The sequence below is a fragment of the Terrapene carolina genome, unplaced genomic scaffold (assembly GCF_002925995.2).
Source record: "Terrapene carolina triunguis isolate 2854851 unplaced genomic scaffold, T_m_triunguis-2.0 Scaffold130, whole genome shotgun sequence".
In the NCBI taxonomy this organism is placed as follows: domain Eukaryota; kingdom Metazoa; phylum Chordata; order Testudines; family Emydidae; genus Terrapene; species Terrapene triunguis.
Window position 1 is genome coordinate 37,171,132 of NW_020664481.1, and position 27,124 is coordinate 37,198,255.

The 27,124-nt window shown below is 40.0% G+C and overlaps 2 protein-coding genes across 3 annotated transcripts in view; one reads left to right on the forward strand and one right to left on the reverse strand.

Moving 5' to 3' along the window:
* CEP89 (centrosomal protein 89) overlaps positions 1–27,124 on the reverse strand; it is a 98,364-nt gene that overhangs the window by 4,937 nt on the left and 66,303 nt on the right. For both annotated transcript variants that reach the window (XM_026652755.1, XM_026652756.1), the window contains one exon: positions 19,264–19,353. In XM_026652755.1, coding sequence (XP_026508540.1) covers positions 19,264–19,353 — 90 coding nt within the window. The remainder of the gene's footprint in view (positions 1–19,263; positions 19,354–27,124) is intronic.
* LOC112120335 (E3 ubiquitin-protein ligase RNF182-like) lies at positions 8,473–9,766 on the forward strand. The gene is made up of 2 exons (XM_024219389.1): positions 8,473–8,511; positions 9,025–9,766. Exon 2 carries the CDS (start codon positions 9,041–9,043, stop codon positions 9,764–9,766), a length of 726 nt encoding a protein of 241 aa, XP_024075157.1. The 5' UTR covers positions 8,473–8,511; positions 9,025–9,040.

Genomic DNA, 27,124 nt, shown 5'->3' on the forward strand with positions numbered 1-27,124 from the left:
TTACTTATATGAGCAGTTTCATTGTAGCCAACAGAACTACTCACATGAGTAAAGTTAAGCAAGTGCCAGACGTGTTTGCAAGATTGGGGCCTAAAGTTACGAAAGGGAAAGAGTTAAGACTCCTATAGCAATATTAATAGCCACTTTTAACAACAGGAAAAGAAAATATTGTGTATGGGCAATGTTTAGTACAGTATTTCGACTCAAATTAAATCTACACCATAAAAGCTGAGGCTCTGGTCCACAATATGCGGAACATAACTGAGATAACCTTGCTATGGGAATTTTGATTTTGTATTTCTAGATTTAATTTTAACTGCAACCCAAATAGAGCTTTCTGAATTTGATTTCCTTAAAAAAAATTAATTGGGGGGGGGGGGAAGCTTGCTCATAATAGCAGCAAATTAGGCTTTGAAACTCTCATCTTAGTGAGGTAAAATGAGGTTGGTGAATGCAGAGTTCCCACAGCTGCTGCTATTTTCCAGCTAGAGTCAGTTTTCTGCAAGGCTGGTTTATGTAACAGTGAAAAGCTCAGGTTTACATTGCAATGGCTCTATATCGTAATTTTTTGAAAAATGAGGTTTGGAATGTGCAAAATGCAGCACAAACTGAGCGTGAAATTGCAGCCTCTAAATTCACACTTGCAGTTTTCATGGGTTCTTGATGTTAGTCGTCTGAAAAAAATCCTGCATTGTGTTTTGTGTTTTTCAAAAGATACTTCTGATCTCTCTCAGACAAATTGTCCCAACAGGAACAGTAACCCCTTGAGCCTGTCAGACTGGGCAGGAAATATATGCAAACAGAGAGAGGCTTCTAACAGCTCCATGGTATGGTCAGGGTAACAGATGCAAGGGGGTCTGTTCTTTGGGGCTGCCTCCAACTTTCTGCTACCTTCATTAGACTGCTCAAAATCTTAGATGCTTATTACACACATTCAGAAGTGAGTTTTCAGTAGTTTATAACTCAGTTACCCAAGTGATTTTTTTCACACTTGGTTGCGGATGATAAACCTCATTGACATTGGGCATTATTTACACACCAAGTTCAACCATCCTTAATACCTGCACGGAACAAAGTGCAGCGATCTTTACACTTGTAAAAGTGTGTATTTCCAACTCACTGATTCAACCAGTTGAATAGATTTGGCTCATATGTTATTTACCAAAAATCCACACCCCAAACCAAATGGCCCTTCTGTTAAGATCAGCCATAGAATATTACAGCCCAGACGGTGAATATTTTTGCAAATTATGAATGTGTGACTATGGGATTTATAAGTGAAACCTTAACTATTGTATAGCAGTTGATGCCAGGCAAATGCTATAATTGTATCTTCAGAACAAAAATTTAACACATTGCAGTACAGATAGTCAATTTCACTTGTCTTTATTCTAGTTCAGTTTATCATTTAAAAGGTTCTTTTCTCCATTTTTCTGCATGTTCTTTCTGCACTCTATTTTTACCTTCTTCCCATTAATTTCACAGCTATGGCTGCTTAGATTCGAACTTAAACATTGACATTTTACATTACCAAAATAATCCATAAGAAAATGTTGGATAAATTCATTTTGTTCATGGTTGCTATTAATTTAATATCTTATGCTGTGGATCGGATGCAACTATCCTTTCAGCTTACGATCTTTGCTATTGCTGAGTGTGCGCAGGTTAGGGTTTCTGTGCAAAAGACATGACTTGTGCATACCCATTGGGGCTTGCACAGATACAAAATTGGCTGTTGAAAATCTGGCCTTATTTTACTAAAATGGCATAAAATATTGATTTCTGTTGAAATTAATATCAAGATTTGGTCTAAGACAAATCAGCATGGTCTCTAGGTGCCGATTCTTGATTTTCTATATATGAAGTTGAAAATTGATCTGATATGTTTTAGGAATGCTGTCATATTTTTGATACTCTGCAGTTACACATTTGGACAAAGTTGTCAACCTGAACATCACCTTTAATCCTGAGACTTGTCTAGTGCATTTCTTGCAGAACCAAAAGACAAATATACTAGAAGGCATCTGGTAGTATGCTCTTTTCAAAAGCTCTTTGCTTTCTGCAAGTCACCTTCTGTGCTGAAATTTTTCCTCGATTTCTAGCTGAAGGTATTTCTTTTTGACAGTATGAGCAAAAAATATATATTTAAAAAACAAGCTGCCTATTTAAAAACAAAAATCATCACTCATTGAGAATTGCCTACAGCAAAATCTGTAAATTATACTCCTTATTGAGGACTGATTTATTTTCTTAATTTGAAAAAGGTTGGGTTTGATTTACCAAGTAGAATTTTTAGAAGCCTGAGACATTCAGGTCAATGCCGTTTATTGATAAATATATTATACTGAGAGGTAGTATATGACCACATAATTAAATTGTGGGCCAGAATCACCCCCAAACTCCTGAAAGACTCTGGGTTCACTCCAGCTATGGTGACAGAGGGGTTGAGAGGGAGACAAGCTAAGATTTCACTCCCCTTCACTTCCTTTTGAAGCCACACTTAGGCTACCATGGCTCAACTCTCTATAGAGTCAGTTGGAAGCTAAAGCCACTTTGTAAAGGAGGCCGAATGCTTCTTCCAGCTGCTGCACACTTTCACAGACCTGGCAGCATCTCCCTGTGACGCTGGTGTATTTTGCATATATCTGCTGACAGGGAAATATATTTCTTTTGAATTGGGCCTTAAAGGTGAGATTGCATGAGCTGCATTATGGCCACTGCCTTAATAATGAAACAACTGAATTTCCTGAATCATCTCATTCTTATCCTTTAACGACATCCAAAATGGTTGAGACCTAATTCTGTAATATATTTTTGAATGCTGTGCTTACAACTTATTTTTATTACAATCAAGATTTTGATTTGAAATTGGATAACAAAATAGTGCAACATGTACAAGAAACAAGCAATTTTGTTTTGTTCACTTTCAATAATATGGGTCTTTGTGAGAAGCACAGAATACTATAGTTTAGGTGAAGCAAGGTAAAATTAATCTGTTTTGAATCACGATACATGTCTATCTCAGAATTCAGAATATTATTCAAACACTACTTAGTTTTAAAAGGAGTAAGTAAAAAAAGACTTAATTCCTGATGTACTTAGATGAGTCAAGGATTTTATACCATTGCTACATGGGGACCACAATTTTAATATATACTTAGTAGGTAAACTCTTTGGAGCAGGAACTGACTTTTTGTGAGAGTTTGTACAGTGCCTAGCACAATGGGGCCCTGATTCTTTCTGTTGGCCTAGGGCCGGCAATGCTACAAATAATGAATAATAATTAGGGGTAGGCAACCTATGGCACGCGTGCCAAAGGCGGCACATGAGCTGATTTTCAGTGGCACTCACACAGCCCGGGTCCTGGCCACCGGTCCGGGGGGCTCTGCATTTTAATTTAATTTTAAATGAAGCTTTTTAAACATTTTAAAAACCTTATTTACTTTACATACAACAATAGTTTAGTTATATATTATAGACTTATAGAAAGAGACCTTCTAAAAACGTTAAAATGTATTACTGGCACGCGAAACCTTAAATTAGAGTGAATAAATGAAGACTCGGCACACCACTTCTGAAAGGTTGCCGACCCCTGATATAGACAAACCTCCATTTTCCCTTCAGAGTATAATGGTCATGATAAAGCTTGAAATTGTTATAGGGAAGTCTTCACTTTAATATATGTCAAGAATAAATATATATTACAATATCAGTGACAAACTTTAAACTGAGAACAATGCAGATGTTTAAAGACTGTCTGATTCAAATGAACTGATCATATTAATCATCCTTATCATAAAATAATTATATTAATTGTGAAGAACATAATTGTGTAACTAAATAATCATAATATACCACAGCTATATAGTATGCGAGCCACTGAAAACTCCCAGAAGATGTGAATCCAAAATGGTGGCCACAACCTCAGTGTGGTTATAATTTTGTGACTGTTTTTTTTAGGTTTACATCTGAGTTCTAAATGGGTGGGAGGAGCATTTTCCCATCACACAGAAGTTGTCAATGCTGTTCTGTATGTTAAATATAATAGGGCTTGATTCTCGCACCAAGACTTCAACCTAAGCCTTAACTTAAGGTAGTAGATGGTATCTCCCTAAGGAAAGAATAAGTCTTCTTAATTACACATATGTATCCTTTCTGTGCAGATACTTAAGAAGCCATGGCTAACAAGAAGCACATTTTTATTAAAAGAGAGAAAGAATGATCATAAATTAAATGGCTGAGTTGTCAGGAAAAAGGCAGAACCCATTTTTTGAAGACGAGTCTCACTGTTTTTGATGGTCTTGCTACTTGATACCTGGGAATGATATGTCAGTGAACCTGGAAAACTTGCTCAAGATGTAATAGACTGATGATGACCAATACCTGTCTAGTTATATTGGGTTGTTTGCAACCCAAGCCATTCCATCTTGTAAGAAATCAATAATCACTGGTATGCCTGAGTCTCCTGGTTCTGTCTGCCATTCTTCACACCAGAAGCAAAACTTTGACCAGGTTGCTGAATATTCTTCGACAGTAGATTTCTACCTTAAAGTCAGAAGTCTCTCTAGAGAAGATCGTCTGGCTTAGGTTTTCCTATTCTGTAGTCACAGAGTCAGCTGCAGATGATCTGAATTAGAATGTATAAGAGGGCTGTCATAAAGAATCTGTGGACTTCTAAAGAGCCTCTGCTCAGCCCATCTGCCTCTTGATTCAGGGTTCCTTTGGCTCTGACTGAAAGAAGTTGAATCTCTGCCAAGGACAAGGTTTGGGCTGCTGGTCCCACCATTATTGGACAAACCAGGATTGTGGTGGTGCCCAACAGTACTATGAGGTAGCATCTGATAATCTGAGTTTAGAATTTGAGAAGAGCTAGTCTGACCACTTGAAGCTCCAGCATGTTGGTTTTCTCCTTCCTTAGGCCTTGTGCTGTCAGATTGTTCAGGCATGCTCCCCACCGCTAAAGGATCTTGTTGGCAATGAGCTCTGAGGGTTCCAGAAGCGTATGAGATGACCCATGCTTTGTGTTTAAATCCACAAGTATTGTATACACATGGAAGGCCTCTGGAATTTTTGTCAACGATATCTAAAATTGCAGAGGTTAGCAGGATATTATCACCACAGAACTTAGTGCCATCAATGCAAAAATTACATGAACAGAAAGTAAGGCTGTGATTTAGAGCTACACACCAGGAAATTCAGAGCTTGGGCTCCTGCAACACCTAGAAGTGCTGCTTGGCACATATGCATTATGGGCCTGATCCAAATCCCACTGAAGTGAACTGAAAGACTCCCTTAGATAGCAAATGAGGTCTGTAGTGTGTAGCACTGGATAAGGGAATATACTCTGGATGACAAAATTGTATGGTTTATTATGAATTAAGGGTCATACATATTTAAATGTCATTGGTAGCCATTGACGTATCATATTGTAAATTTATAACATTAAATGAAAATTTTAAAAAATTGTAATGTTTGTAAATGTTTGTTTATAGAGTGCCTAAAGTAAATACTCAACATACATATTTTAAAAAGCATAAAAAAATCTAAAATAATATTTCAAGACACCAAATACTCCCATGTCTACTAAATGAAAAGGGAGAACTCCCATCCCAATTCTCAGAAAAAGCCTGAGTAAATACAGGCATAGATGCTTGTAATGCTATTACTGGAATTTCTCTCTCTTATATGTATTGTAACAAATTGGGGGGAAAAGCTTTTGCTCTTTAATACATGAAATTTAATTTTTGATCAGTAGGATGAATGCATAATTACATTGTTATAATAGTTTGTGTTTTATGTGCACATGCATTGAGAAATTGAGTTAAATAACTTGGTAGTGTATAGATTCTCCAGAGTAGTACCTAAGATAGATCAATTTCAGTCACATTCTGTTGAATGGGCTGGGCCAAGGGGTTTGGAGTGTGGAAGAGGGCTCCAGGCTGAGCCTGGGGTGGCGGGTTGAGGTGCAGGAGGGGTTGATGGGTGCAAGCTCTGGGAGGGAGTTTGGGTACAGGAGGGGGCTTTGGTCTGGGGCAGAGTGTTGGGGTGCAGGAGGACGTATGGGGTGCTGGCTCTGGGAGGGGGTTCAGGGTGCAGGAGGGGATATGGGGTGCTGGCTCCAGGAGGGGGCTCAGGGCCGGGGGTTGAGGCGGGTTCCTGCCGGGCGGCACTTTTCTCAGGCGGCTCCCAGTCGGCAGCGCAGCCGGGCTAAGCAAGGCAGGCTCCCTACCTGCCCCAGCTCCACACTGCTCCCGGAAGGGGCCAATGCACCTCAGGCTGCTGGGGGCGGGGCACATGGCTCTGCACGCTATCCCTCTTTGCAAGCACTGCCCCCACAGCTCCCATTGGCCGCAGTTCCCCATTCATAGCCAATGGGAGCTGCAGGGTGGTGCTTGCGGGCAGGAGCAGCGCGCGGAGACCCCTGCCTCCCCCGCTTGCGGGGGCATGCTGCGCTAGTCACTTCCAGCAGGGGCCTCAGTGGCAGCGCTGCTGCGCTACATGGCTGGACTTTTAGTGGCCAGAGATCACAATCGACTGGGAGAGTCTCCAGGATTGACCAATTGATCGCGATTGACCGGTTGGTGACCACTGCTCAAGAGGAAAGGAAAATTAAAACATTCAGGCCAAAAATAGCGATCTGAGGGATTTTAGGAGCCTGGATTCTTTTCTGGGAAGCCTTGACTGACCGGTTTTAACTGTCCTCAGTCTCTAATCACAGGGTATACTAAAATTAGACTGACATGTTATGATGAAGAAATTGACAGCATACAGAACAGATTTCCATAATCTTGTCTTCTGAAGGTTGAATGCAATAATAATGGTAATTGCCATACAAATTACACATTAAACTTGTTGTAGTGGAGTCAGTGGAAAAAAGCAAATGAATTATGCTTCAGACATAAATTTATTTTTCTAGAATTGAATAACTAGTTAAACTAGTGCATTGAGATTTCTTTTTTTAAAAAAAGTTAAAAATTCAGTAAAACACCAAACATTTTTTCTTCTAAAAATAGTGACACACTTTCTACAGAGAAAGAATACCAGTTCCGATGCTGAGGATGTAAAATTGAGTCTAAAATGTAACTTACAAGGAAAATTCAAAAATTAAACAGCAAGCAAACTGCACACATGAAGGAAACATTAGAATAATTTAGGGTTCTGCACATTCCCCTGTAAACAATTTGTAATTATTGATGTTTAAATCTTGATAGATGTTTCACTTAAGTCTACTTTTTTTTATCCCTACCAAATATATAGTCTCACTTCGTAGTTATACAGTACATGGTTCATAGGTCAAAGACTCCTACAGCTGTTGCCAACATGAAGAAGCCTGTTAGATACCAATGTCATAGGTACCTTAGAACTTTACCCATTAGAGTAGTTCACTTGCCAAGGTGATTTATACCTTTTAAAGGGTTGGATAGTACACAGAAATTGGTAAACATAAACAGAGAGTGAAGAGACTCAAGATCATGACAGTCCCAAAAATAAAAATCCATGAATTCAAATACTTTAGGTTCCAATCCTGCAAACATATGGGCATGTAACTTCATGTACATGAATTCCATAGGATCATTATCTTAATAAAGTTATTTATATGTGCAAGTGTTTGCAGGATCGATATCTTAATTTTTACTATTTTAAAAGAATGCAACTTTCATGCAAGCAGAGATTGGGTCCCATCATGCACCTATTTAAGTCAATAGCAAAGCTTTCATTATAATATCATCTTGCCTGTTTCCATTAACACAGAACCTGCTGTGTAGTAATTTGAGCCTGATGTTCTGAGAAAGGACTAATTTTACTTACTAACAAATCAGAGTGGAAATAAATTAACTTTTCTGGAAAAAAGCTGAGGAAAAACACATTGCTGAGAAATGCAGTGTCACACTGGTCAGAAATTGCTATAGCTTCACAAACATCTGTATAATCCCAAAGCATGACTAATATAAATGTGTCATAGGGAAACCACTATAGTTAAATAATCATGTCTCTGTTCAGTAACTTTAAAAATATAGCACAGCTAAAATGAGCAACTGTGACGCCTCCTTTTTGGCTTCAGACATATAGAACAGTGTTACCGGAGTATTCATGATGGATAACAAGATTCATCTCCAAGGCAAAGCAAACTATAAACACTTGTCAATGTCAGATTGTAGGAAGTGCCTTAATAGTCGTTTTGGGCTATATTACTCATACCTTGAATTACAGAAAATGTAAAAGCACTTTTGCAACTTAACTTGATGGCATTTTTAAAACTCTTTGTTCCATTGATGAACATTAAATTATCAACAGTATTCAATAACTGGCAATCTTAGATAAGAAAAAATGGGTTGCTGCCTGTCAGAACTGATGTATTCAGGTAAAGCTGGATAGAGAATCTTGCTTATATATACCCACATGATGCTTGGTTCAGACACTTAAAACAGCCCTTGTGTTTTCAGGAAAAAATGGAATTCTAAAAGGCAGGGATCCTGTGAGAAGTGATGGGGAAGGGAAATGGTATGTGAGGTGAGACTTAAACTCATGGTATTCTGCCTCCTGGCCCAATGCACCTTCCCTTCCCCTAGATCAAAAAGTATTTTTATATGGCAGTGAGAAGGGGGGGAACATCCCTATTTTTCTCTCATCCAGATATTCTGGTCTTCATGGCTGCTTTAAAGTGATGCATGAAAACCTGTGCACTGCAGATGGAATTCTCAGAAAATGTAAGAAGCAAGCCTCTAGCAAGTACTATTGCCCATATGCAAATAGCAATTTTTCTGCAGCTTACATTCAGTCTGAGCCAGATACCAAGCATAGAAAACTTGAGCCAACACAGCTAAAATTTGGCAAGTTATATGCATTTGAAAACAAAGGGGGTTATAGTGGAATGTTAGGCAATTTTAATATGAGGCTTGCTTCCAGCTCCTTTGCCTACTTCTTAAAACCAACAGTAGAATTTATTCTTGGGAAAATTAATGTCAAACAGATTTTTAGAGGTATACGGTAACTTATTGTTTCTCTGACTTCTTCTTTTGACAGTGTGCCTAAATTAAAGATGAGTTACCCTCACACGGAAGGGGAAGAAAAGGTGCCAAATGATGAGCTGGAGTGCAAAATTTGTTACCAGAGATTTAACATTCATAGTCGTAAACCCAAAATACTGAACTGTCTTCACAGAGTATGTGCGAGATGTCTGACTAAAATACTTCACATAGGAGATGGCTGTCCTTGCATTAGTTGTCCCTTTTGCCGCCATGAGACAAAGTTGCATGAAGATGAAGTTGAAGGACTACCTAATGATACAAACGTTATGTCCAAACTCGTGTTAAAAGACAAAACAATATGGAATTCCGACTGTAAAGAAGTAGTTTTAACACCAAAGAACTTGGCTTCCTCAAGCCCCTCTCATGGATCTTCAAACTGCTTAGTAATAACAATTATGGAAGTACAGAGAGACTCTACTAGGACTCCAAGCCAAAACACTCTCTCAGATTATTATGCAGACCATAGCCTTGACTCAGTATCTGTCAGTTCTCACAGTCAGCTAGACCAAGATCTCTTCTCTAAGCTTTGTAATCATGTACCCAGAATACTGGTATGGCTGTTAGGATTTTTCTACTTTGGCTCACTACCTCTTGGAATCTATTTATTAGTGATTCAGAAAGTGACCCTAGGAATTGTGTGTGTCAGTCTTGTTCCCTCAAGTCTAACTGTATGTCTTGTGTATGGTTTCTGTCAATGCCTCTGCCAGGGAATGTGTGACTGCTCTTCAAGAAGCTGAGAGGAATTGCATTATCAAACTGTACATTTTAATTAAACTTTGAATCATAACTACAGACTTCCAATATTATTGACTATTAAGGTGATTGCAATATGATTTTAAGTTTTTCGTGGTCCCATTTCTTAGCTATAACTAGCACAAAGGCCTATGTTTAAACAAACAAAAAGCACCACCACCATTTGTGTAAACACTAGAAAATTGGCAAGGCAATATTATTATTAAATAGGTGGTATCTAATATCACCGTTTCCTTGAACAATGTATAATTTCATAAACACCTCATTGTGTCAAGAATTCACAGGTGAAAGTGATAACAATGAAATTGATGTTTTCTACATTATGCTGGTACTATTTTTTTAAAAAAGAATGAAGATCAGAAATATTTTGAGTACAACTTGCTATAAAAATATATTTCAATTATCACCTTAAATTACTTTTTCAAATTCTGTATGGTACTTTATTGGACACTTAAATACTCGGATGATGAGAACCAATACAGGATCTAGAATTAAAAGCAAAATAAAAGTGCAATAATTTTTTTTAATTTAGAACTCATGTACTGTTGAAATCTTAGAGAAAGCAATTTATAGTTAAACTAAATCTCAAAGGGACATAAAAACAAATTAAGTATTTTCAAAAGAGACGTTTCCAGAATCTTTTCAGAAACTACGGCTATTTCTGAAATATAATGCTCTGACTAGTGTATGTCAGAGCACATCAGAGTAGAAATGGCTTTAAGAACTGTCTTAAAAATGTTAAATAAAAACATGCCTACTAATATATATGGTGCCTTAAAATCAAGGCACTAATTACAGGCAATTAAAAAAAAATACAGAAACAAGTTTTTATTTTATATTAATGTTAATTCCATATGCAAAAATGGTTGATTCATTTTTCTGAACATTTTTATTGAACCTACTAGATATTGTTACATTAAATTTTATTTTTAAAAAGGTAGTTGAATTTTGTATGGTTCTAGTGTAAACCAGAATCTAAATTGAAAAATGGTATGCACGAGGGCTTTTATATAAAGATTTGTACAAAATAATTATCTAGTAAATCCCCAAACTACCAATGGGTAAGACTTCTGAAGAATAATGGAATTTTGGTAGCAAATTAAGAATAAACATGCATAGCTTTAAAATAGGTGTTCTTACAAATCAATGTAATAAACATTATATATAAAAAACAAAGTTTTGATGCTTTTTTTAAGTGGTAACGCACTATTTCATTTTAAAGCAATTTATAGCTATCCCAAATGTTGTTTAATATGTCCACAGATTAAATATCAGCTCCTGATTTATTTTTCATTGAGGCCTCAAAATCAAAGATAATTTAACTTGTACTGTATGCAACTCAAAAGGAAATGTAAGAAATTATTATTTTTTTCTCCAGAAGTGCATACAAAAAGGTGGAACTGTGTGCCACTAAGCCAAATCCACTCACGCACAAAGGCTAACTAAACAGGCTTCACAGAGGGATGGCATTCTCCCTGCCAGGCTTGTGTACACCCTCAGTGATGGAGATACATACTGTACAGAGCCACTGAATGACTGTTCAACCTCAGCCCGCTCCCTCCTTTCCCTTTTCCCCCAAATAACCTTTTTGGTGCTGTGGGAGGAGCTCTATGAAGTCTCCCAATACTCTTCCCTTCTCCAATATGCAGGTGAACTGCCCCCACTACACTGCTTTCTGGTTGTCACAAATCTGCAAAACTAAAGGGTGTAGGGTTTGCCAAAACATGAACTTCACTCATTTATCAAATTGTTTTTAAAAAGTAGAAATATATGGTCGCTATTACGGATACATTCAGTACTATGTACTCTTTCATTTTCTAACCATCTCTCATTCCCTGTTGGCAGTCACCCAAGACTCTGAGCTCTCATCCTCATTTTAGGATTAGATGTCTCATTTATACAATCCAACTTCTATTTCTTAGAGTGTCCCTCTCCCCAGTGCAATAAATCACCATGGCCAAAGGCAATGAAAGATGCTCTTTTCCAATGTTGCAATACAGTCAGCAAGAGCCTTTGTAAAAGATTACTCTAGCCTTTCTATAAAATAAGTGTATTGTTAATTACTACTGTTAGTAGTATTAAAAGCCCAATACAGGCCTGGATCCCACATTGTGCTACACACTGTATAAATGCATAGTAGGAGACAATCTCTGCCTTGAAAAACCTCCTTCTCACAGGTTGTTTGATTTGATTATTCAGGTTCTGGTCTCTTGCTATCTAATCCAGCAGGGGCTGATAGTTTTGTGACCATAAGAGGCTCAGTTCTTGGGAAAGAAGGAATATATAGTACCTCACCTTGCTTTGCAGTGATCCCATGAATGATCTAAGGACAGCACTGACCAGCTCCTAAGCATTTTCCCATCCCACATAAAGTAGGGTCTGTGTAGTCCCAACAGACACTGCTATTCAAAAATTCCAAGGTTGTACACTCAAAGCATGTTTATAACCTACAGTGGAAAATCCACACAAGCAAACTTCAAAGAAGAAACATCCTTTTCTCCTTCCATACGCCTTATACTGGGATCTTTTGAATCTTTGTCACCTCTACTTGCAAAAGCAGAGAATACAATATGGGTGTATGTGAGAAACTGTGCTACTAGTTAGGATTAAAAAGGTACCGCAACTATAAAAATATTTAACAATTTTGATAATACTTGTGCTTAGATCAAAAATTAAGCTTTATTTTAATTTTTTTCCAGTTTTAAATCAATACAAGAATCAGACTCTCTAGAGAACACTAAATGACTTGCTTTTCTGTATATAGGATATTGTGGTTAAATTATCTGTCAAAATCTCTAATAGGTCGGATTAGCTGATATATGATTAGGGTGTAAACAAATTACAAGTGCTTGTAAGAAAGACCTAAAGAACATAGTTCAGATAACACCATAATCATGATTGCTGAATATGCTGCCATAAACTTACTTCTGAGTGGTTACGTCATATGCTTAATTAACATTTTTATTTTTGTTTGCAAGTTTTTTTTGTTTAAGAAAGCTTTGTTAAAGACTTGTTTTGGTATTTTTTTTTTTTTTTACTTTTTATTAGTTCCTATTTATGCTTTTCCTTTCTTTATTGCTGTAGTCCCCAGTCAGCTTTTTCAAATTTGCATTAATAATTTAGGGTCCTAATGTACTTAAAGTTTATCTTGTGCTCTGGATTTGACAATCTTCTGAAAATAAGAGACTTTGTCACTGAAAGTTGGTAGTGTGTATTGCACCTAAATTATTGGCTAATTTTTCTGAAAATGTTTTCTCCAGTTCATATAGTAGTGTCAAATAACATGACAAAAGTGCAGTTAAATAAATACAGATTTTCTGACATTTAAGAAGATTACAAACTGGCATCTTTTTAAGGGATGCATTTACTAAGCTCAGATACATATGAATGGGAGAAAAAGCATGGGTCAAGCATTTTATAACTGTATTGGTAAAACTGTAGAGTTGTGTAAGATTGCTACAGTGATGCTTTGATTGTGATTACCTTCCCTAAAAACTGCACTACTTAATTTTTTAACCTAGCATTGGTAAATGATAAACCTGAAAGAGTTCAAAATAAAATGAATCTGTATTTGTTCAATGTATAATCAGAATTCCTGTACAGCCAATCAGCTTCCCTGCTGAATGTGTGGGTCTTTATTTAGAACATCTGTGCTGAGAAAACATAGGAAAATGTGGCGGTAAATCTGTAGAAACTTAAGAGGATCCAGATGAAAGCATGGTAACCAACTTCTTTTAATTCTCTTTTTGAAAATGATTAGATTTCAAGGTGACTCTCCCTTTTATTAAAATAATTCTTCATAGAAGACTGAGGGGGCGTAAGGTTGGCTGGGCGCTCTATACCGGTGCTAATGGCAATGGCAGCAGAGGGTGCTTAAGCCGCCCCAACAGGTACCACTGAGGGGAAAATTTCCAGCGATCATGCTCGGGATGCGCGCACTTAGAGTGGAATGCACATGTGCAATCACTCAAAAGAAGAATAAAAATTCTGAGTCCTTTGCTAGGACATAATACTTTTTATCTGCTCTCTTGCATGTATGGAGAATAGAAGATGGAACGTGCCAGATGATCTTCCTGGCTTAGTTAATAGGCAAAGCTATGCGGGCAGATGAGGGTGAATGGAGGATATTGAGCAGCTTATGATGAGGCTCAAGGAGTCCGCAACTCTCTTGACTAAATTCTAGACATGCTTAAAATATCTGTCAAGAATGGAGAAGGAGGCATGACAGACCCATCGCTGACTGGGATCACCTCCCAGCATGACAGACAACATCTGAAGCAAAACCTCGCAGTAAAGAAGAACTAAAAACTAACTAGTATCTAGCTAAATACAATATGAGTGAAAGAAAAAAAATTAAGAAGCTATACTATTCCTACGCCTCTATCCCGATATAACGCTGTCCTTGGGAGCCAAAAAATCTTACCGCGTCATAGGTGAAACCGCATTATATCGAACTTGCTTTGATCCGCCGGAGTGCACAGCCCCGCCCCTCCAGAGCACTGCTTTCCCACGTTATATCCGAATTCATGTTATAGCGGGTCGTGTTATATCGGGGTAGAGGTGTACTTATTAACTAATACTATGACTAACTATTAATAAGAAAAGAGGATAAAGTTGAGGAAATCTCAACAGGACAACTGCCAGAGCTCTGTCTCAGGCTGAGGCAGTTGAGAAGGAGCTGAGGGTGGTTCACCCATGCAGCACTATACAACGTCACGGGGCGCGAGACTAACATGAACATGTGGGCTGAATGGACGCTGCTATGAGAAATCTCCAATCAAAGGCACAGGGGTTATTAGCGCATCTAAAGTGGAGCACCCATAGGACACTACTTGAAGAAGAAGAAAGCTAACATATGTGCTACCCAGGGAATATGTACCCCTGGGCCCAGGACAGCCTCCCTAAATCTTCTTTCTCCTCCATACAGTGAAATGGTTTTGACACAAGGGAGATCTCTGGACCTGGGGAAGATTGGGAAAGATTTGTCCTTATGGCCATACATTTACGAGAGGGAGGACTGTTCTCTATCTTGACTGGATCTCGTTCCTTCTGCTCTGAAGAGGAAGTGATCTTCCTTTGAGGAACCATTGCCCTTGCCTCAGACCCTGCAGAGCACTGCACATCGAGGTGGGGCAGGGATAGATTCTGAATACAGTATAATTCCATAAATTTTCTTTGATATATAATGGGCCCAATATTCTGCCATTACTTGTACATGTGTAATAGTCATGACGGTCAATGTGACTTAGATGAGATTGCATAGTATAACTGTTATTGACTACTGTGACTGAAAAGACTATTAAACAGTAAAGTTCAGCATGGATTGAAATAATAAAAGAAAAATATGGATGAACTTGCTTTCAGATTTGACAGCACTTACGTATTTATTTATATTTTCACTAGAAGAATGGTAGAGGCAGCAGCACAGACAGGCTCCCTGTCTCCCATGCCAGCTCAGTGAAAACTGGGTACACGAATGGGGGGACACCCTGACATTAGCCCGACCCTACCCCGCTCTGCACAGCAGACAGGAGGCTCCTGGTCCCGAGCTGCTTGGCCGGGGCAGTTCCAAGGTGAAGGGAGGGGCTGCAGGGGAGGAGGGGCACCTCTGCTCCGGAGGCACTCCCTGCATGCACTGGCCAATCCCGCCCACCCCTAAGGCCGGCCCTAGGTTGATCTCAAAAGACACACTGTGACACAGAGGCCCACTGGTACCAGCTGACAAAGCGTTCATGGTTCTTTACAAGGAACTCCTGACTCAGACCTGACAAACTTACTACACCTAATAAAGGGTAGTATATGAGGTCTCTACTGAAAGCTTGTAACTTATCAAGTCATAATCACTGTGAGATGTGTATGCAGGTAATATTTAAGGAATAATGTAACTATATTGAAAATTATGCCTTATGGTCAGAGTAAAAGTTAGTCACCAAGCAATCATTTGTCTTGGTGATGGCCCATTCATGGTCTATGAACAAAGTATGATTCAGGGTGGAGAAAGACACTCTGCATCCATTCACTGAGGAGACGCGGTATTTCATGACAGATTGGATCCAGCCAGCTCTGCAACACACTGAACTTTTGGGGCCAGGCAAGAACCTACTTTATTAGATAGGAAAGGTAACTACTACTAAGTGTCAGGCCTAGTGTGTGTGTTATGATTTTGTTTTGCATTGTGTGACAAAGTCAAACCAGACAGCTGTAAGAGAGTTGTGGAAGGCAGGTATACCATCCCTAGAATGGTAAAGTTCCTTTTCCCCATGAGCTGAAATGTTACCTCAGGTAAACTAGGGACACCTAAGTCCAAATAAGGGCTGCCTGTGACCGTTAAAAACCCCTTTTCTGGTGCGAGAGAGGGAGGAGAGATGGGAGACAAGGTGCATCAGGACAAAAGGCTTCTCCTGAGTGGAAGGCTGCTCTCCTCCATATATGGAAAGCAACCACCCTAATGGACTGTTTGGAGAAGGACTGGCACACAGTGCCCTCATAACAAGGCAACACCCCAGAAAGGGGGGAGGGAAAGGTATTCTCTTTTTTGTGTTATGAACTTTTCTTTTTGTTTGGCTGAAAACTACTCCTTGGGCCTACCCTGAGGCCCACCTTGTAAATATGGAAGAATAAAAACCCAAGTTAGGAATAAAAACTCTCCAGAGTGGGTCTAATTTACTCCAAGCTCCCCCACTGCCAGAGGGAGGAATGCCATCCCCAGCAAGACAAAGGAGGTGCCTTTGCAAAACTGTAACTATTTGTTTCCATCACTCTCCCTTGTTTTCAGTGGAATCTCTAGTCTCTCTTAAATAAACCTTCTTTTGTTTTATTATAAATGCTCTCAAGTGCTGTGAATTATCCAGAAGTGGTGATTTAAGGCAGTGGTTCTCAATCAGCGATATGTATACCCCTGGAGTTACGCAAAGGTCCAGGGGGTACATCAACTCATCTAGATATTTGCTAAGTTTTACAACCATGCTACATAAAAAGCACTAGCGAAGTCAGTACAAACTAAAATGTCATGACAAGACAATGACTTGTTTAGACTGCTGTATATACTATACGCAGAAATGTAAGTACATTATTTATATTCCAGTTGATGTATTTTATAATTAGATAGTAAAAATGAGAATAATCAATTTTTCAGTAATAGTGTGCTGTGACACTTTTTTGTATTTTTGTGTCTGATTTTGTAAGCAAGTAGTTTTTAAGTGAGATGTAACTTGCGGGTACTGTAATGGGGCACCTGCCCCATACTGGCCTGTCGGGGGTTAATAGAGCCCTACGGTGGCTGCGCAAAAAGCAGCCAATAGGAAAGGGGCTGTGAGGAGCAGCCAATCATGGCCAGGCAGGCCCATATAAGAAGAGCTGCAGGGCAGAGCAAGTTCAGTTGCTCCCTGGCGCTAGAGGAGGGAGAACTGACTGCCTTGCAGGAGGAGGAAAGCTAGCACCTTGGAGACAGCAGTGCTGGGCAGGATCAGGGGAGTGAGAGCGAGCTCCTGGCTGACTGCTAAGATGGCATGCTGAGGCCCTGAGATAAGGGTGGAGAAGGTGCTGGGGCTGCGGGGAAATGGCCCAGTGAAGTAGACTGAGAGGTTGGAGGCAACGCAGTGCATGGCTGCCATTTACAGGGTCCCTGGGCTGGAACCTGGAGTAGTGGCCAGGCCCAGGTTCCCCCTCACTCCCGCTTGCCACTGAGGAAGTGCTGTACCGTCGGACTGCAGTACATTCCCCCGGAAAGGGGAAGCACAAAGTGTGGCACAGTCAGAGGGCTGTGTCCTGAAGAGGACGCCGCGGTCCTTGGAGCAACATGGGTCCAGGACTAGAAATGATGGTGGGCGAGACACCACCGAGAGTCGGCATACCGATCTGTGGAGCTGATCTGCAAGATGACCAGCAGGAGGCATTGGTGTGGTGAGTCGCACCCCGTCACAGGTACGCAAGACATATCAGATACCTGAAAGGGGTACAGTAGTCTGGAAAGTGTGAGAGCCACTACTAAATAAGGATACACTGTCCATTTGGGAGCAGAGGATCTGGGAGTTCTGTGAGTAGCCAGTGTCAGGGGCTGGATGTCACAGTGGAATGCTTCAAGGGGACTCAGGGACTGGGCTGCACCTATTGTTAACCTGCAAGGTAAAGACAAGGCTGGCATAGCCTGGACCAGAGTGCTTGAGGGGCTGACAGGTTGGTGGCATTAGAGAGCTAACACCCAGACTCCCTCACAGTAGAGGCAACTAGCACAGTAAGGGTCTAGCACATGGGCTCAATAGCCTGAAGTAGAGACCCTAGGAGCAGCCATGGTTAGGGAGCAGGTTAAACTGAACTCTGCTCTGTTATTGCTAATTTCTTTGTTAACAATGTCAAACTGCAGGAAGGGTTGTGTGGACTTCATTTTAAAATAGATTGGAAAAGACTTAAAAGCTCAACAGATGTTTAAGAAAAACAATAATTACCAATGAAGAACCCAATAAGTAACAGGATGTGTGCCTAAGATAAATATGGGGTCTTTGGGTTCTGGTTTTTACCACTGATTCATTTGCCAAAAAAACTAATTTGACAATGCAGATTCTTGATCCCATCCTATCACATCTCACTGTACATATAAGAAGAAACTTGTTAAGAAACTGTATGTGCTATAGAAAAAACATTAGGTTGTATAAATATTTAAACAGAATTTCTGTAGCATCAGACAGGTTAAAACTGTGAATGTACTAAAGAATTAAAATATAATTCACTCAAGTTTGCCATTAAGTTGCAATGAAATGCAAAAACTAATAAGATATACATGGTAAAGAGAGTGACTGTATACTTTTATAGCTGATTATTTGTATACTTTAGACAACATACAAATACTTCACTACAAATACAACCAAGATGGAGCACCCAGTTACTTAGATTTCTGACTTAATTACTCTACAAATGGAGCAGTGTAGTAGATAAGAGTGTAACTATATTTTGGAATTGGGTTAAATCTTTGGATATGTCCAAATTCCTTGAAATTGAGGTACAACCCTATAGTCATCTGAATGCACCTTGACAGTAGTTGTATATGCATCTCAATACTTGTAATTCTAATTTTAATAAACTCTATATTGAGAATATTTTTCAATTTTCCCCATTATTACAGACTTTTTAAAAGGTACAAAGAAAAAGGTTGGGATATATCCTATAAAATAAAAAATATAAATAAAATTTCTATGCTTCTACCATTCTACAACCTGCAATAGCTCATATAAATCATTAGAACACTATGTTCGTATATAGAAAGCAGTGTATGTATACAACAGAAAAGGACTTTTTATTATTTTTATTGTGTAAAATATGCTAAAAATCCCATTTATCTTCTAAAATCCATTCTAAAAAATATCCATAAAATGTTCTTACAAAAATATACTGCCATATGGATTAAGTACTGATTTTTTTAAAAACAAAAGCAACTTGTAATAGATATGGAATGGTAATTAATATGTGATTTATAAAGCCTACTTACCCGAACCTTCTCTTCTAATCTTCCTAAGCGTACATTCCCTTCTATTATTTTGTTCAGAACTCCATGCTTCTCACTTTCCAAGCATTTGGCCTGCAAACATAATAGGTAGATGAATGTAGGTTTTGTATTCTGATATATGTAAGAAAAGGAAAAAGAGCACAATATTGTTTTAAAGTGCTGTTTTGCCATCATGACACCATTTTTTTTTGTATGAATGGCTCTTATTATACAAGTGTATCATATACCTAACTTGAAAATGTCTTGCTGGCATTTCTAAAAGGGAGCATGTCTCTCAAAGCCTACAGTTGCAGTTTTTGGAGAGAGGAGTGGTAGACCTAAGATGCTGATAAAATGGGAAATGTTCTACAAAGAGACAGAATTACCCAAAAGGGACTTGTTTGAATATATTCTTTCCTTGTATTACCTTACACTGAGGCTGTCAAAGCACATCGCAAATATTAGTCATTTCTCATTACTTTCTTCTATGGGAGGTATCTTAAATATTATTTCCCTTTGTTGCATGCTCCACAAGCATTTCCATGCTATCATCCATCTTATTTGCTATGCTTTTAATGCCCTATTGAAACTTATTCACCAAGCCACTTTCCGTGCCACATTCAAATCTCTCCTACAGACTTATTTCTATCAAGACTACTAAAAGCAAAAAAGAAAGGTAACCAATCAATAGTAATTAAACGGGGAAAGAACCAAACTATCAAACCGCATACGTGCCTCATTATTGTCACCCTATCCTTCCCTTCCCTCTTCCCCCACACTGGTCTGTTTCTGACCTGCACTTGTGCAGTGTCATGTTAAATCAGGATTGGACAGTTTTCTAGACAGTGATTGTATCTCTTTGTGTCAACCCTTATGCCTTTTCTGAGTCTTGAGAAATAAGAATTAATAAGTTTCATCCACAACTATTGACAATAATATATGTCAAGTTTCTACACCACCTTTTAAAAAGATTTCTACAAACAAATCAATAAGTGAAATGTATCTTATTTTTCAAAATGCTGTTTCTCAGAAGTGTCATGACTAATTAACCTCAAAATTCACCTCCTTACACCCTCCCCAAATTCTCCTCTCGCTAGAGATCAGATATATGGGATTCCAGGTACAAAGGATATTTTTTGATGGAGGCTGAGGGCAAAATCAGTCTGATATAATTGGAAAAAAACAGTTAGAACCTTGACTATGGAATCACTACCCTTCCTTCAGAATACCTCTTCAGAGCTAGTCACACTAAATAGACTATACTGCTATCATAATATTCATATATAGTACACACAATAAAAATGGTAGGAAAATTTATTTTATTCAGTAGATGGTTACTCACCTGTAACCAGAGTTCTATGAGATGACCTCTGCACATTCACACTCTTAGGTTCCTTCCAACCTTTCACATCCTCAGAGTGAGCACAAGAGTGGAAATGTGCACAGGCCATGCAAAGAGGAACCTATTTTTAAAAAGATACTGGGCAAGATCATCAGCTCATGTAAATTGGCACTGCTCTACTAAAATCACTTTTTATAAAATCGTTTTAGGCTGAGACCTATATAGAGGAAGTTTTTACCTCAGTTTTTACACCCTCTGAAAAATACAGATTTCTAATGAAAATGTTGACACATTTTTAACTATTGTGTCACCAACCATGCCCCAGAATTCAGTGAAAATAACTAACTATGGCAGTAGTTCTTTATTGCTCTGTGAATAAAAAAATCCTGTGCACTCAGTTCATTGACTTCAAAAGGATTACTTGCTTTCATGCTCCTATTTCATCTGAGGGGAGTCTAAATGTCAGTGAACTGAGTTTGTAGTCGTATGTAATGTAAAGGCCTCCTATAATATTTCAGACTTAATATTTATGCAAAACTACTGAAATAAATTAACATATGAGAAAAGCAGGAGATGCAGAAAAACAACTCCCTCGCACTCTACTAATTCTATATTTGTAGTGATTGGGCTTGATTCACGCAGGATCTGGGCCAGCTTCTGCTAGTACGGATCTGGGGCCCAGTCCCCCCCGAGAGGGCTGTCCAGTTGCATAAAGGGTACATAACTTCTGCTACCTTGGGGAGTTAAAATCAGCCAGTACAGCCCTCTAAATCAGAGGTTCTCAAACTGGGGGTCAGGACCCCTCAAGGGGTCATGAGGCTATTATATGGGGGCTCGCAAGCTGTCAGCCTCCACCCCAAACCCCGCTTTGCCTCAAGCATTCATAATGGTGTCAAATATATAAAAACGTTTTTTTTTAATTTATGGGGGGGGGTCGCACTCAGAGGCTTGCTATGTAAAAGGGGTCACCACTAAAAAAAAGTTTGAGAACCACTGCTCTAAATGGTCAGTGTTGGTTGGAAAATATTTGAGACTCCTGATTGGCATTTTGAACTGCTTGAACTGAAAAGAGCCCTTGAAATAGCAGGAGATCAGGTTTGAAGTACAGAGATGCATGGGGAAGATTATGCATTGCCTTCATACTATATGCTTGGCTCAGTTCACTGTTATGAATCCATCACTTTTGTAAACACTAAGTTCACTCACAGATTTAAAAGAAAACAAAAAATTGAATAGACTGCAAACATGAAAAGATCTTAAACCCCTTAAGAAGATAAACTCTTAAATCCACTGACAGTATTCAAAAGAGAAATAACTGGGTTAGAATTAGTGATGCTTGACTACATGTGAAGTATACACATCACTCCTGTCTATTCCAGAGAAACAACTCCCTTCACAGAAAATCAAAACTCACCAGCATCACAAAAATGAGCTTTGTGCTCAGTCACTGAATGACATTTTGACTTAGTATGTGGCACCTGCATCATAAAATAAAATACAGGAATGATTTTTGACAGCTGCTAACACTGGATTATAGCTTACCACTATTACCCAGACAAAACTGTTTTAAATAATTTGTTACTACCCTTTTATACTGCAATTTGATATTTGTTTATCAGAATACTGGCCTGATCCTGCAAACAATAAAGCTAACTCTGTGTGTGTACTTGCAGGATTGGGGCCATCGGGCAAATGCTGGGGCGGGGGAACCTGTTTTCCCTTAGATCCCTCTGCACATTAATCTCTTCCTTTCTATCTGTGGGAATGGGACAAGCTAGTGGAAATGTAACTCTTTGGACCACTACACACACACATAACCACTGAAGGAAATCTGCAAAACCATGAACACAACCTCCAAACTACATTTGCTTTTCTGTAGCTCCGATTTGGCACTGTGAAATCCCACGTCATCGGCTTTTCCAGGAGCAACTGCAGGTGGAGGAAGCCTGGGAAGCACAGCTCCAATGGAGCCATGCTTTCTGAATCAGAAGTGAATGCTAGGGATCCCAGAGCATAGAGGCACAGAGTTCTATTATTTGAGGCGGTAGTGAATCAGCAGGAAAACTAGGAAAGACCACCTTGTTTGTTCCATGGATGAGCAAAGAGACCTGTCTCCATAATAGAACAATTTGAGGAAAACTTTGCAAGGGAAACCTTTTCCTCTCCCCAAAGGCTCTTCCATGGGAAGGAGCAATAGGGACCACACAAATATTCATTGATTACGAGAAGATTGCTTTCCTATTAACTGTTTTAATTGCTCTCATGTCAAATGTGACAAAACTTCAGAAATTGTTTTTAGTATAGGCATTTTTCCTGCAACTCGAAGTATGTTAAATATTGAAACACTATTTTTTTATGAAAGTGCCTGTGGGACAAAAAAATTGAATTACTGTAACCAAAGTAATATTTGTATGTGTAAATAAAACCTCCTTTAATTTCACACATACAATTCCACTGGCCACCTTAAATTAACTATTAAATATTGTAGGGAGAAGTTTTCAGCTGTCAAGTAACCTTAAAGTTGATATCCAGACTTAGACGCAAATCAATTTTTCTATAGCGAATTTCATTCTCAGTTTTTGCCGCAGGCACAGAATTGTTCTTTAATTGTAACTGTAACTTTAATTCTTCAATTTATTAAGAAAATACATTCCAATGCTTGTTTTTAAAATGTCAGCAGAACTTACAGGTGACCCAAAACGGGGGGGGAAAGTGACAGTTATGTCCATTTCATTATGTAGGAGGGGGCGTGGAAGGTTGCAAAGGGCCCTAGCAACTGTGAGAAGGCATCTTGAGAACTATCAGAAGGAGTAGTATCAAGCAACTGATCATCTGCCCTAAGGGCTCTCATATGTAGGTCTCCACCCTGTGACCTCATATTGTTTAATGTCCATAGCTGGGGTCCTGTCACCAAGACTACTCTAACCTCAATGCCCAGTAATCTAAGAAGGAGCCTTTCTGGCCACTTTGTCCGTGTAGAGTTGTAGTTGTCTTGAAGGGTTGTGGAATATGAGACAGTCTTGGGGGCGGGGGGAGAACTGTTACTGACCTTTTGTAACTGTTGTTCTTTGAGATGTGTTGCTCATATCCATTCCATGATAGGTGTGTGTTCCTGCATTCACTGTTGCCCAGGAATTTTCCCTTAGTGGTATCCACTGGGCTGGCTCTAGTGCCCTGTGAAGTCGTGCGCATATTCACTGGTATAAGGGGTGCTGCTGGCCCCACACCTTCTCAGTTCCTTCTTGCCGGTAGCTCCAACAGGAGGATGGGTCATGAAATGGACATGAGCCACACATCTCTAAGAACAAATGTTATAAAAGGTTAGTAACTGTTTCTTCGTCTTTGAGTGCTTGCTCATGTCCATTCCATGCAAGGTGATTCACAAGCAGTATCCCAGGAGGTGGGCTCGGAGTTCATTGATGTGCTGCCTGCAACACTGCTCTCCTGAAACTGGCATTGTCACAGGCCTGTTGGGTGATGGCGTAGTGGGACGCAAAAGTATGAACTGACGACTAGGTTGTGGCTCTGCAGATGTCCCGTATTGCTACCTGCACAAGGAATGCTGCTGATGAAGTCTAGGTTCTTGTGGAATGCGTAGTAAAGATGGCCAGAGGCAGAACATTCACCTGCTTGTAGCAAGCTCGTATACCAGCGGTTATCCAGGATGAGATTCCTTGGGTTGACACAGGTAGCCCTCTCATCCTTTCCACCATTGCTACAAAGAGTTGTGTGGACTTACGGAAGGGCTTAATTTTCTCAATATAAAAGGCCCACCTAACATCCAATGTATGAAGCTGACGTTCCTCTAAGCTTTCGTGAAGCTTTAGGAAAAAGACAGGTAGAAAAATGACCTGGTTGTTGTGGAATTGTGACACCATCTTTGGAAGGAAGGCCGGATGAGGGTGCAGTTGGACCTTGTCCTTGAAGAACACCATCTAAGGTGGTTCTGACGTAAGGGCCTTGATCTCAGAGACCCTTCTGGCCGAGGTGATTGCCACCAGAAAGACCTCCCAGGAGAGAAGCAGTAGGGAGCACGATGCTAAAGGCTCAAAAGGGGGCCCAGTGAGCCTCGACAGGATTGGGTTTAAGTCCTGGGGGAGATGGTTCACAAACCTACGGGTAGTCTTTCCAGCCCTTAGAGAAGCTGGACCATCATCTCGTGAGAGAACACTGATTTGCCATTCAGTGGAGGGTGGAAGGCTGAGATGACTACCAAATGAACTTTAATAGATGAGAGTGCCAGGCCTTGCTGCTTTACGTGGAAAAGATAGTCCAAGATAGACGGAAGAGAAGAATGGGATGGAGAGAGATCCCATTTGGAGGCCCAGCAAGTGAAACGTTGCCAAGTAGGTAGCCCTGGTGGAAGGCTTTCTACTACGTAGCAAGACCTGTCAAACCTGTTCTGAGCAGGCCCAGGGGGCCATTTCAGATTTTGGGGGGAGGGGCAACTTTAACCATGATTCAAGGGGCTACTTAGGCATCTGAAAACGCTAGGTTTTTTTGCAGATAATAACTTGGAAAATAGCCGACAGGAGCACTGTATCTAATTCCTATATAAAGAAAGAAAAAAATATATATACAAACACCAATTAAAGACACATTTTAAAGTTTATATGTAAGTTTAGAACAATCAGCAGACAATACAGCAAGATAGTGCCAATCCCAAGCCTTGAGGTATCAGTTTTGGAGCCTTGACACAGATATCAGATACACAAGTTTGGATGTTAGCAACGTGGATCTATACAAACAAATTTTGGTAGCCAAATCTTACAAATTGTTCAGAATGGCTTGGGTTTATGTTCACTGTGAAGGGCTCATACAAATAGTTACAATAAATACAAAGGATTCAATTGGAAGGAGGTTTCTAGTGTGTTGCTGTAAGGATTGGTGAGAGTAAACATCACTGCTATGAAATTGACAGATGGTACTCAAGCTTGCGAGACTCTGCCGTACCCTCAGAAATGTACAAGTGAAAGTACAACAGGAGATATGAATACTTACCTGCTGGAAGAGAAGGAGATATAGCGGACAGCTGCAAAATGGCTGCTTGAGAGCAGCAGCTGAGGGGACGCAGCTCCTCAAAAAGTATTCTGGGAAAAGGTCCTAGAAAAGTGCAATCCCACTCTGGGGAGATTTAGTAAAATCCAGGTATTCACAGATGAATCAGTGTTTCTGTGTCACAGCCTATGGACCTGACCCAGTGTAGGCAAAAATCCAGTGTAGGCAAAAGAGAGACTCCCACAGACTAGTGGGACTAAATGGCAAAATAAATGGCCACACTGGGGTACTGCTAATTCACTAAAAAAATTAGAGAGTTGGAAAAAAATTGTGAAAGTTTTTTAAGTGTAATTTAAACAATATTTGTGGTGGTGATAACACACGCTTGTTTCTTCACAGCAGGAAAAGATTACAGGTGGTCTATTCTGAAGTGCTGCTCTTGCAGCCTGAAACTTCCAAAGCTGGGCTGTCTGTGAGGATAATTATCCCCTGAATATGCCTGGGGCAGCATCACTCTCCTGAGCAGCCTCCTATCTACTGGTGTCACAAAGGGCTTGCCTTACAAGCAAAAGGCCTTTTTTTACATGTCGACATGTGAAGGTGAGGGGCAGATCATGATGAAATCTGCAGCATCTTCCACCCTAAGCACAAAGTTTGAGAGCTTCCTTCCTCCCACCGCTTCCTGAGCATGTTTGTTTCAGGAATGAAAAAGTGCTGCAGAAGCTCCCAGCCCTGCTATTGGCTCTACCAGATACACCCCTGCGTGCTTATTTGCTGAGCAAAGAATAGGCCAGCGAGGGGAAGGGGGGAGAGGAGCAAGCAACATGGTTGCAGTGTTGTCTGTCAGGACCTGCACCACTTCGCCCGAGATCTGGGGAAGAAACACTTGGCAAGCTAACCGAGTTCCCTGATTTTGATGTGCAGGGGGAGGAGTTCTTGGGACCAGAGACCCTGAGTCTTGAGGTGTTGAGGTGGGGTTCCCCACCCTAGGTCTGATGTGTCTGAGCCTAAGGCTACTAACAGTTATGGGGCAATAAAGGATACCCCCTTCATTACCGATTTTGGGTCTTTCCACCAGTCCAGGGAAGCAAGGACCGGAGGCTGGACCATGAGTACTGAGTTTAAGTGTTGTCTGCTTGGGGAGTAAACTGATGCTAGCCACATCTGGAGGGGCCTGAGGCACAGACTTGTATACTGTACCATGTTAAGTACATACCACCATATGTCCCAATAGCTTGAAACAGACCTGAGCAGTTGTGATTCGGTGGACCGTGATCTTGGATATCAGATTTGACCTGATCCAGAATCAGGCATCCGGCAGAAAGGCCCTGGCTTGGGTCAAGTCAAGAACTGCCCTGATAAATTCTATTCTTTGAACCACGACCAGAGTTGACTTTTGCTCATTTATCAGCAGGCCCAGCACTCTGAAGGTAGCTTGGACTGTGCTGATGCTGTTCTATACTTGGGCCTGTGAGCGGCCTTTGATCAGCCAGTTGAGGTACAGGTAGACTCACCCTGTCGCCT

Excerpts from the sequence above, each read along its gene's own strand:
- LOC112120335 (XM_024219389.1), top strand. The coding sequence starts at position 9,041 with ATGAGTTACCCTCACACGGAAGGGGAAGAAAAGGTGCCAAATGATGAG.